Source organism: Leucoraja erinacea, chromosome 10 (assembly GCF_028641065.1).
Source record: "Leucoraja erinacea ecotype New England chromosome 10, Leri_hhj_1, whole genome shotgun sequence".
In the NCBI taxonomy this organism is placed as follows: Eukaryota; Metazoa; Chordata; class Chondrichthyes; order Rajiformes; family Rajidae; genus Leucoraja; species Leucoraja erinaceus.
Window position 1 is genome coordinate 61210592 of NC_073386.1, and position 12706 is coordinate 61223297.

The 12706-nt window shown below is 45.1% G+C and overlaps 1 protein-coding gene across 1 annotated transcript; it reads left to right on the forward strand.

Moving 5' to 3' along the window:
- Positions 1 to 259: 259 nt before the first annotated feature.
- On the forward strand, positions 260 to 8124 carry LOC129701293 (tumor necrosis factor ligand superfamily member 15-like). The gene is made up of 3 exons (XM_055642460.1): positions 260 to 3195; positions 4618 to 4696; positions 5731 to 8124. The coding sequence occupies exons 1-3, from the start codon at positions 2986 to 2988 to the stop codon at positions 6099 to 6101; spliced, it is 660 nt and encodes a 219-aa protein (XP_055498435.1). The 5' UTR covers positions 260 to 2985; the 3' UTR covers positions 6102 to 8124.
- Positions 8125 to 12706: the final 4582 nt, after the last annotated feature.

Consider the following 12706-nt stretch of genomic DNA (forward strand, 5'->3'; position numbering starts at 1 on the left):
GAAGAAAGCTAATGACATGGTTGCCTTCAAAACAAGAGGAGTTGAGTATTGGAGCAAAGAGGTCCTCCTGTAGTTGTACAGGGCCCTAGTGAGACCACGCCTGGAGTATTGTGTGCAGCTTTGGTCTCCCAATCTGAGGAAGGACATTCTTGCTATTGAGGGAGTGCAGCGTAGGTTCACAAGGTTAATTCCCAGGAAGGCGGGACTGTCATATGTTGAAAGAATGGAGTGACTGGGCTGGTATCGACTGGAATTTAGAAGAATGAGAGAGGTTTTATTGAACCTTTAAGATTTTTAAGGGATTAAACACGCTAGAGGAGGAAACATGCTCCAGATGTTGGGGGAGTCCAGAACCAGGGGCCACAGTTTAATAATACGGGGTAGGCCATTTAGAACAGAGATGAGGAAAAACTTTTTCACCCAGAGAGTTGTGAATCTGTGGAATTCTTTGCTTCAGAAAGCAGTGGAGGCCAATTCTCTGGGTGCTTTCAAGAGAAAGTTAGATAGAGCTCTTAAAGAAGCAGAGTCAAGGGATATGGCGAGAAGGCAGGAACGGGGATGTGATTGTGGATGAACAGCCATGATCACTGTGAATGGCGGTGCTGGCTCGAAGGGCCGAATGGCCTACTCCTGCACCTATTGCTTATTGTCTATTAACGAATGTCTACTGTACGGGTGTACAGTAGAGAGCATATTGACTGGTTGCATCATGCCATGGTTCAGCAAGTCGAATGCTCAGGAGCGAAGAAGACTGCTTAATGTGGTAAATACTGCCCAGTCCATCACGGGTACAGGCCTGTCTGAAGAAGGGTCATGACCTGAAACGTCACCCATTACTTCTCCCCAGAGGTGCAGCCTATCCCGCTGAGTTACTCCAGCATTTTATGTCTTATGTCCACGTTCAGGAGCAGCTTTTCCCCTGCAGCCATTAGGCTATTAATAATAATAATAATAATAATATACTTTATTACAGACTCAAGGTCCAGACAAGGGGCAACATTACATTAAAAATGCATTGCATATCAAATATCATAAATACATATAAAATCATGGTATATCACATAAAAATATCATAATTTATATTTTTTAAAACTCACAATACTTAAGTTAAAAATCCAGATTAAAAGATGATCAAAGTCCTACATCGAGACAACGATACCAGTGTCTCCACAACTGGGATTCGTAGCATGTTGTGCTAACCCTCATGTTTGTCAAGGCCACAATAAGCACATTTTTAGAGTCATTTATCCTGCAAATGAATTTATACATGTGGCGTCTTAGGATAGCTTCTAAAGTACTGACTCCTGCAGCCACAAACATATTTCTGGCACTACACCATCTAGATTGCCTTAGCAGTGTTCTCATGGCATCATTATTTGCCACCTTTAGTCTCTGCATACTTGTCTATAAATAGTTCGACCACAGGTGCGCAGTGTAGAGGGGTGTGCAGTATGCTCTAAATAGCGACATCTTCACCACATCTGCACACGCACCAAATTTACGCACGAGGATATTCGCCTGTACATACAGCATGTGTCGTTGCCTAAAATATCCTCATCATCTGTCATTTGTTCTGTAATAATATGCCCTAGATATTTTATCTTATTACAGACACTAAGATTGTTGTCAGACAATTTAAAATCAGGACATTTTAGGCATTTAACCTCTTTGGTTAAACACTCCAACCTCCAAATAAACTCCGAACCAGGGTTTCGACCCGAAACGTCACCCGTTCCTTCTCTAGATTTGCTGCCTGTCTCGCTGAGTTACTCCAGTATTTTGTGTCCATGTTTGAACTACATATACTTGGGGGTATTGTTTTTGGTCTTTGCACTATTTTGTCTGTGCACACTTCCTCTCTTCCATCAGGCAAGAGGTATAGAAGTGTGAAAAGGCACACCTCCAGATTCAGGCAGAAGGGTTTCGGCCCGAAACGTTGCCTATTTCCTTCACTCCATAGATGCTGCCTCACCCGCTGAGTTTCTCCAGCATTTTTTGTCTACCTACAGTTTCTTCCCAGCTGTTATCAGGCAACTGAACCATCCGACCACCAACTAGAGAGTGGTCCTGAGCTACCATCTACCTCATTGAGGACTCTCGGATTATCTTTAATCAGACTTTACTGCACTGTATCTTGTGCTAAACATTATTCCCTTTATCCTGTATCTGTACACTATGAATGGCTGGATTATAATCATGTTTTGTCTTACCGCTGACTGGATAGCACGCAACAAAAAGCTTTTCACCGTACCACATGACAATAAATAATCTTCTACTACTATTGTTTTTTTTTGTTTTCATACGTATATACTAAACATTGTTGGTGTAGTTTTGGAACTACAAATGCTGGTTTACACCGAAGACCCAAAAAGCTGTAGTAACTCAGCGGGACAGGCAGCATCTCTGGAGAGAATGGACAGGTGACGTTTAGTGTCGAGACCCTTCTTCAGACTTGTGCAAACCCATTTCTTGTTGTTTATTATGGTGTTTACAAAGTACTATGTTTACACATGTGCTGCTGAAAGTAAGAATTTCATTGTTGCGTTTTGGGACTTAAGACAATAAAACATTCTTGACACTTGAGATCCAATGTATGTGTGTGTGAAAGAGAGAGAGAGAGACAGAGAGGGAGAGAGAAAGTGAGGGAGAAAACACAGTCGTGTTAATGCACATTTAATCCCTATTGAAGCAAATGTTTGTGTTTCAGTGTTCCTTCCTCCTTTGCATTGCAAAATAATAATTGATGTAAGATCGCATGGGATCGCATTGTAGTCTCATACACAGACGCCTACACATTTTTCCCCTTGGCCTTGCCAAGTGAGAATGAGTGGAATTTTTTTGGTTTCACTGACAAGTTGTGAGGCGATTTGCAGCTTCCCAAATGTGTGGGTTGTTGATAAATCGGAAGATATCCAGACAATTTGCATCTGGTCCCGTGTGGAGATATATATATAAAGGGCTCTTCGTCCCCAGAAGTCAGTGTCCATGAGGGTTATGTTCCAGATGTTGTCGAGCGGCGGAACAGCGGGGATGGCCACGCCACTGACGCAGGACAGGCTCCCCAGAAGAGTTCGTGCGAAATATCTCAAGCCATCGCTGCTCGGCTGCATCTTGGTTCTGATAGTAACCTCAGTGCAAGTGGCAGCAGCCAGCTATGTCTCTTACTATGTCCTCAAAGGACAGCTGCAGTTCGGGGTAGGTGCTCACCCGCACTGGCACACACATACACACACACGCACACTATCTCACACATCACACACACACACACACGCACACTATCTCACACATCACACACACACACACACTTTCACACACGCAGCCGCACTCTCTCATTCACACACACATGTACACACTCTATCTCTCACACAGACACGCATATACACACATTCTCACACCGTTACCTGTCAGGGGCGGAAATCCCAGGGGGGAGAGGCGTCCCTCCATGTTTTGAGAGGTGGGGGACGATTCCCCCCCAAGTTTTTGTATCCGGATTTTAAAACCCGGTGAAATCCCCGCTTTGTGCGAGACAGTGGGGGCAGGGCTGCTGATCGAAGGCGCCGATTGGACGAGAGAGACGTCGGTCAGCAGGCAATGGGGGCGGGACATGATGATTCAGCGCGATGATTGGAGGAGGGAGGAGTTGTGGGGGGTGGGACTGAGAATAGAGCGCGGTGATTGGAGGAGGGAGACGTGGCACATCCGCAGCCAGGATCGATCCCGGGCCTCCGGCGCTATCCTCTCCCCCCCCCCACCCCCAGTGCCCCCCTCCCTGCCCCTGCCCCCCTCCCCGCACCTCCCCCCCCCCCCCCCCCCCCCCACCCGCGGGTGGCCAGAGAGGTCCGGAATCAGACGGGCGCAGCGCCCCCAGGCCCACAGCCGCTAAACCCAGCTCAACTGTGCCTGTCCCGCCAGGTGAACCTACAGCCTTCCTGGACTTGCGGGAAATATGGCCAGCGTGGAGAAGCAGCGCTGGTATCCCATCAGTCCAGGCAGGGCTGTAGGTTAACCTGGCGAGACAGGCAGAGTTGAGCTTCATTTAGCAGTCGATTGAGCCTCTGAAGCCTTGCACGTTTGCATGTGAGTGTGCGCATGCGCGTGCGGCTGCCAAAAAATTGTGCCCCCCCCCCCGTCCCCTCCATATTTTGCTAGCAATTTCCATGCCTGCTCACACACATCTCTCTCGTACACTCTCTTTCACACACACGCATATACACACACTCTCTCTCACACATATATCACACACCCTCACACACACAGACAGACACACACACACGCTCTCTTACACACAAGCACGCACCCTCACACACACAGACAGACACACATATACACCACTCTCACACATACACATATAAAGACTTTCACACACACACACACACATGCACGCACACACTCTCTCACACACACATACTCTCACAGACACACACATACACACTTTCTCACGCACACACACCTAGACACACACACACTCACAGACACAAACATACATATACCCACATGCACATTCTCACTCACAGACACACACACACTCACTCACACATGCACATATCCCACACTCACCCACAGACACACTCACACAGACACACGCATTCTCATTTTTGCTTCTATCTATTTGAACAGGCAGATGGACAGACGTCAAAAATTGTGGTGCCTCGGCCAACACAGGACGTTAACAAATGTATTACTCGCTGGACTAGTGGTAAGCATGCCAGACTTTGATTCCGTCTATAGAACTTACTTGCATTTTTAAACACGACTGCCATCTAAGTGCCGCCGTTGTATTGCTTAGGGAGGAACTGCAGATGCTGGTTTACACGTAAGACAGACACAAAATGCTAGAGTAACTGGAGAGAGGGAATGCAATGGTTACATGAAGTTAGAGAAATCGATATTTATAGCACTGGGCTGTAAGCTGCCCAAGCAAAATATGAGATGCTGTTCCTCTAATTTGCATTGGTCCTCACTTTGACAATGGAGGAGGCTGAGGAAGAAAAGATCATGGGAAGGGGAGTTAAAGTGTTTGGCAACTGGGAGATGGTGTAGGTTTAAGGGCCTGTCCCACGCGGCCGTCATTTGCACGTCACGCAGATGGCGCGCAAAGATTTTGTACATCACGGGGTTCCCTAAAGAATGAGGACATCTCGGATGTCCTGGTATGGAACATCTCATCCTGGGTGCATTGGATGTCCTGGTATGGAACATCTCATCCTGGGTGCAGATGCTGCGTAGACCTGGGAGTAGCGGATAGAATCTTTGTAGGAAGCAGGGTGGGAAGAAGTGTAGTCGGGATTATTGTGGGAGGCAGTGGGTTTGTAATAGATGTCAGTCGATAGTCTATCTCCCGTGATGGGGACAGTGAGATCAAGGAAGGGGAGGTGTCGGAGATGGTCCAAGAAAATTTGAATGCAGGATATAGGGAAGCAATCTATTAGATTCCGATTCAACCTTGATTGTCATTGTGCAGTGTCCAGTACAGAGACAACGAAATGCAGTAAGCATCTTCCCAGAAGAGCGAACATAGAATAATGAGCAATAAATATATATACGTACATACAGTAGTAGGAGTGCAATTTTTCTGGGGGAAGGAGTGTCCGGGAGGGGGAGGGGGGGGGGGGGGGGGGGGGGATTGTGGCTGGCAATTGAGCAAAATTACATAAATAATACTTTTAAAGATTGTGAAACCATCGTGGAGATGTGACAATTGATATCTATGTTTTATTTGGGTTGAAACAGCACTTCTGAAAGATCAAGAGACACGTGGAGAGGAGGTAGTTCTTGCGTGGGAGACTAAAGTTGGCCTAGCCTTTACTGGAGATTGCACAGCCTACAACGAAAAATCACTGGAAATTAAAAAACCTGGCGTCTACTTTATCTACTTCCAGGTGATGTTTCATGAAAGTGGCAGCAACGTGACATTTGTCATGGATTTTAACGGTGTGAAAATTGTGCAGAATTCCCAGCAGGTGCTGGAGAGAGGGTCTAAAGCAGTTTTTTTCGGAAGCGCTTACAAACTGAACGAAGGAACGAAGATTTTTGTCAAGTCAAACCCAAAGCACATTTTACTACGGGAGTCAGAAACATTTATCGGACTTTTTGAACTCTAAAATAGCTTTCGACTTTTTGAGACTGCCTCCCATTGCAGAGCGACGTGACACTGTGAAGAGGAGTGTGGGCTGCCAAACTAATCTCCAGTTCTGTGACTGCACATTTTGATGGTGGTTTAGTCGGGATTGTCCTGACCCGAAACGTCTCCCCTCCTTTCTCTCCAGTGATGCTGCCTGTCTCGCTGAGTTACTCCAGTGTTTTGTATCTGTCTTTAGTTCATCACCTCATCCACTTCTCTTGCTACGGTATACTACCTGGAAGACTTAAAAATTGGCTTCACGACTTAAATACCCATTTCAAAACTCAACGTAAAGAAAGATTGTTGATCACTTTTAGGGCAACTTTGAATTCAAGTATTTTAAATGAGAGTATAGTCGGGATATTTGCAAACTATGGAGAGGAAACTGATCGGAGGAACACTGCACATGAGCCATTAAGATATAAAGATCAGTTGATTTTTAGGGGTTTGGAGAAGTTTTAGCAGGGAGTCACTGAAATACTGGAATTGTTCATTTGATTATTAAGACTTTACCACAGTAGGCTGTGGAGGCCAAGTCAGTGGTCATTTTAAGGCAGAGATAGATAGATTCTTGATCAGTACGGGTGTCAGAGGTTATGGGGAGAAGGCAGGAGAATGGGGTTAGGAGGAAGAGATAGATCAACCATGATTGAATGGCGGAGTAGACTTGATGGGTGAAATGGCCTAACTCTACTCCTATCGCTTATGATTATGTTAGCATTAATGGTGAAAGCTACAGAGAAACTGCATTATGGTGGCATGGGAGCTACAGAATCGTAAAAGGTTAATGCTTAAATATAAAGGCCTACAATAGTGCATGTATGTATAGGTTGTCTTTTAATTCTCAGTTAGACCTGTGTATGGGCAGACATCAGCACAGTGGCAATAGGCAGCACAGCGATAGAGTCCCGGGTTCGATCCTGACTACGGGTGCAGTCTGTACGGAGTTTGTACATTCTCCTCGTCACCTGCGTGGGTTTTCTTCCTGTGCTCCGGTTTCCTCCCAGATTGGTAGTTTAATTAGCTTCTGTAAATTGTTCCTAGTGCGTAGGATTGAACTGGTGATCGTTGGTCGGTGCAGACTCGTTGGGCCAAAGGGCCTGCTTCCACAATATGTCTCCAAAGTAAACAAAGCTAATCAGGGCACTAAAACCAAGACGGAGTAATGTATAACAAAGACGTTGGCAATATTTTTAAGGTGGAGATTGAGCGATTCTTTATGGGTGTCAGAGGTTATAGGGAAAAGGCAGGAGAATGAGGTTGAGAGGGAAATATAGATCAGTCATGATTGAATGACGGAGTAGACTTGATGAGCAGAATGGCCTGTACCTAAAATTTACAGAAGTGTGAAAAGGCACACCTCCAGATTCAGGGACAGTTTTTCCCCCAGCTGTTATCAGGCAACTGAACCATCTTACCACCAACTGGAGAACAGTCCTGGGCTACAATCTACCTCATTGGAGACACTCGGACTATCTTTGTTAGGTGAAATGTTATTCACTTTATCATGTATCTGTACACTGTGGACAACTCAATTGTAATCATGTATTGTCTATCTCCTGACTGGACAGCACGGAACAAAAAGCTTTCCACTGTATCTCGGTACACGTGACAATAAACTAAACTCAACGACCAACACTTGACACTGGATCATAGGTCTGGTCACCTGCAAGTAGGAGACACTGATTGGTCATAGGGCATCTTGACTGCTATTATTGTTTTTGTAGTGCTTGTATTTTGTTTTAAATGATTGATAATAAAGGCACTGAGGTACACCTTCCACCCGCCTTGGGACTTATATTTGTGCAAAGATGTAGCTGTAATTGGTAGTACAGATTAGGTGAGTGGGCCCTGTTGAGGTATTATTAGAGAAGTATTCTGAAAGCCTTGCTCAATTTAAAGACAGACTACATTTCTGAAACTGGAAGGGAAAAAGGGAAGGTGGTGAAAAGTTTAGAAACATCTCCACGGTGTGCAAGGAGAACAGTGTATAATCTATCTATCTATCTATCTATCTATCTATCTATCTATCTATCTATCTATCTATCTATCTATCTATCTATCTATCTATCTATCTATCTGTGGGACGCTGGTCTGGTCTGGGTCTCCGACGTTGGGCTGGTTCGGGCTGGGCTGGTTCGGGCTGGGCTGGTTCGGGCTGGGCTGGTTCGGGCTGGGCTGGTTCGGGCTGGGCTGGTTCGGGCTGGGCTGGTTCGGGCTGGGCTGGTTCGGGCTGGGCTGGTTCGGGCTGGGCTGGTTCGGGTCGCTTCGGGTCCCTACGAAAATTGTGTTGGAGACCTCAGCCGGCCATCCTCAGCTCCAGTAACGATGCAATGGCGCAGGAAGGGGCGGACCGTCCCGGGGGGTGACAGGAGAAGATATCGATCTGCGCACACGCTGTTTTTAAGACTTTTAAACCTCACTTACTTTTACAACATTCAACTGATCTGATGAAACGTTGTGCACTCGCATCACAGGAGAATAGTGAATGAGCTGGTGAAAAATCGTAGCGCTATCACGTACCATTTTTGTGCAAATAGAAAGACCGTGCAATTATGTTACACATTATACACACACATTATAGCCATATACAATCTCGAGCTGGACTCAACCGTGCCTTCCCTGCTGGGGAGGTACACATCTGGAATAGTGCCACAGGGTGTAGTTTAAGCCAATTGGTCCCTGTTTAAATCTGTAATTTGGCTAGTTTATTTTTCAATTTTTAATTCGCTTGTTCAACGAGTCCAGCAGCCTATGGCTGATAGGCACAATGTAATTACTGTTGGATGCCCATCTGTACACAGAATTCTTTGGTCACCTTTCCCACAAAATGAGGGCCATTATCTGGACTCAGCCCATTTGGGATTCCATACTTGGATATAATTTATTTCATAAGTACTTTAACAACAGTAGAAGCTTTGTTGTCCACAGGATAAGCTTCAACCCATTTACTAAAGATATCAACAATAACCAATACATATTTATAACACTGATATCTTTCCAACTCAATGTAGTCCATCTGGAGGGTCTCAAAGGGAGCCATGTGTAAAGAGGTTCTCCCTTGTCTGCACGTTATACCCTTCCCAGGGTTATATTGCTGACAGGCCAAACAACGACTACTAATCCCCTGAGCCAGAGTCTGCAACTTTGGATGCCACCATGTATCTAAAACGTATCACCAGTGGCTCGGGCAGCACAGTGAGTTGCAAATTGCATACATTCAATAACCCACATCGCGAGTTCATCTGACACACATGTTTGCCTTGCCGGGGTAACCCATAATCCCGGTATGTAATCAACTTTACAACCGAGCTGTTTCCACATTTCTCTACCTCGGCCAGGAGCATCCTCCTATAATCTAACAACATCTTCGATGTTTGGCATTGGTTTTTCTGAGGGAGACTTGTCTGTGTCTATGCTTTAAGTCCGTCTCATCATTTTAGGTACCAGCACCCCCCTCCCTTGGGCCACTTCCTTAGCTTCTGGGTAATATGTTTTGGCAACTTAAGGGCTTGTAACAGGTCTGACATCAATTTCTGGTGGGATACCTGTGTTCCTGCTGGTCAAGAATCCCCTGTTTTTCCACAACTGACCAAAGTCATGGACTACTCCAAAAGCATATCTGAAGTCAGTATAAACGTTGATTCCCAAGTCCTTCCCTAAGATGTAGGCTCTTAGCAGGGCAAACAGTTCGCTTGTTGGGTAGAGAATGGTGTTTTAAAGGATGCCGCCTCCACATTATTGCCATCCTGATCTATAATTGCGTAGCCTAAAAGTCTTTCACCTGGTGGTCCAATTAATACACTCCCATCTACATAAATAGTTAAGTCAGGGTTTGTCATGTGAATATCTGTCAAATCTTCTTGAACAGAAGTATCTTCTTTAATCACAAACATGCAGTCGTGCCCTGACTCAGCTTGTTCCTCTGGTGGTTTGGCGAGAAAGGATACGGATTGATGGTGATACAATACTTAAATTGCAAGCTTGTCTCCTGCTTCAGCGGGTACTGTCATATAGAGGGCAGTGTTAACGTTTCTGGGGAGCTACTTGGGTGGGGTTAATCGGAATGCATCCTACCTGAGTAGAATCGTCTGCCCACCCCTGTGGGTCCACATACCTCAATCCCCAGATGATGGCCTGGCTGTGTAGTAACCCTCCTTGGTGACGGATAATATTGAACTGTACAATTATTAGACAGTTCTTGTTCCTGGCTCGTGTTGGGATTCGCCAGACCAATCACTTGCTTCACCATAGCTCCTAAATCCTTTGCAATGAGATAGGAAGTTCACTTTCTTTGTTATATGTGGGGCAACCTCAGAGTCCTGCTTCCACAATTCTGAAGGCACCTCAGCATATTCTGCTGTTCCCCGTGGTCCACTTACGCAATGTCAAAAGGTTTACATCCCATCTAGTTCCTTCACAGGATTAAAACAAATGTTTATTTTTCTTTATCCCCGCCACTCCGGTCATAGGCTGAGGTGAGATGGAGCAGGGGCTCATCTTCCAGTGTTAGGGACCACTGACGAGTAACACTGTCTCTTTATTGTCCAGGGGGGGTCACAGTTATTCCACATACGATCTTTAACTACAATATACCTAACAAATCTCGGCCTAACAGATTACAGTCTAGGCCTGTGGTGATCACAAACTGATGCTGCGCCGATTCATTCCGGTATGATACTTTGACTGGCATATAGATGGGGTATTGATAGATCTGTCCTTGGAATCCAGATAATCTCTGAGTCTTGTCGGATTTGGGGAGGTTGTTAGTGGACTGAATGGATGCCCCTGTATCCACTATGAAGGTACACTGTTTTTACACAATTTGTAATACCAGAACAGGTTCCTTGTCAGTGCACCACTAAGTTGGTTAGTCAGCATTGAGGAAATTGATCAGCCTGGGAGAAGTCTGTGTGCTTCCCTTGTCATTGATTTCCTTGCCAACCTCCCCTTTGTTCTTGCGGATAACCCTCTCCCGCTTGTCTCCGCCATGGGCACTCCTTACTCCAATGGCCTTGCTGGATACAATTAAAGTATCATTTAACTGCACAGGTCATTTGGCTTTGAGAATTGTCAGTCCAGTCCATATTGTTAGTTTTTTTTTGCCTCTGCGACAGTAGCTGGGAGACAAAGTACTAGGATAGCACAGTACTGGGGTGATTTCTGACTGTCCGATACCTATCATCTCCCGACTGACTGATGTGTGTCTCTGAAAATCGCTCCAAAAATTCTGCTGCCCTCTCTCCTTTCCTGGGTTTCGTATCCATAATTTTGGAGATATCAGTAGGTTTTTGCTCAGTGGTAGTAAAGGCGGTAAGGATTGCGTCCTCCCCGGCTGGATTCTGGGCATGTTGATCATGGGTTGGGGATCCCAGGTTAGCTAGTAATCTTGCATGTTCTACTGGGGTTAGAACTTGTTGCACCAGGGCCCACAATTCTCTGGAATCAACATTATACACCCGCATAGTGGTTTTGAGGGAGTTTACAAATGAGACGGGTGACTTATTTCTATTTGGCAACTGGTTCAGTAAGATTATCATTTTGTTCGGCCTCCAAGGGGGGTAAATGTTCAAATTAACACCAGCTGGAACTGCTGGGTCCAAAGTGACTGGGGAAGTGGACACAAGTAGTAATGTAAGATTAATTACTGTAGGGTTGGGGGTGTTGGAATAGTGATGTTTGCCAGAGCACGTGAGCACTAGTACAGATTCCACTCTCTCACTTATCCAAATCAATCCTCGTAGTCTCTCTTTATCAAACCAAAGCCGGTGTAACCATTAGATCACGCAAGCTGCTGCTCGAGTCCTCTCTAAGACTAAGAAAGTGGATCACTTCATTCCAGTTTTGAGGTCTTTACACTTTCTTTCAGTCTGTCAAATAATTGATTTCAAAATATTACTGTTGGTCTGGAGCCCAAATCATTTCTGACTTTCTGCTGCATTATGAACCACCAGACCTCTGAGGTTGCCTGGGACAGATGCTTTCTGTCACCAGTCAGAACTAAACATGGAGAAACAGCATTTATTTTTCCACCACATATATGAAACAAACCTCCATAAAAATGCAGGTCCACTCAAATTAACAACACAGAATACCAGTGGCATTAACTAATGTCCCAAGAAGCATCAGCCTAGTCTTAATTTGTTGTTATTCTGTACCAATTAATTCTGTCCCCTTATTCGTTCTGATTACCCTCTTATCTGCTCCACCAGAGAAAGGCTATCTGAGAGAAATACAAAGCCACATCTTGTCAAGTATCTCAGCAGTAGCAATTAGCTCTTTCATGCCTTGTAATTAATTTTGGCCAAAATGTTCACACAAAACAATTAAATTCCCACAACACAAAATTTACACATCAAAAATAAATTCCACAATAAAATATATTCCACAAGACCCCATACCCCCCCTCCCCCGCCCCCACAAAACTCATTTTTTTAAACAACAAAAGTTAACATTGCAAGAACAACTGAAGAATCTGAGTCTACCACTTTAAGTGAAAGCACTCGACCGCAGAAGAATGCTTTTCAGCAAAGGAATACTGTTATCAGAAAAATGTTGTATCCTCACTTCTTCAGTTTTAAGGCA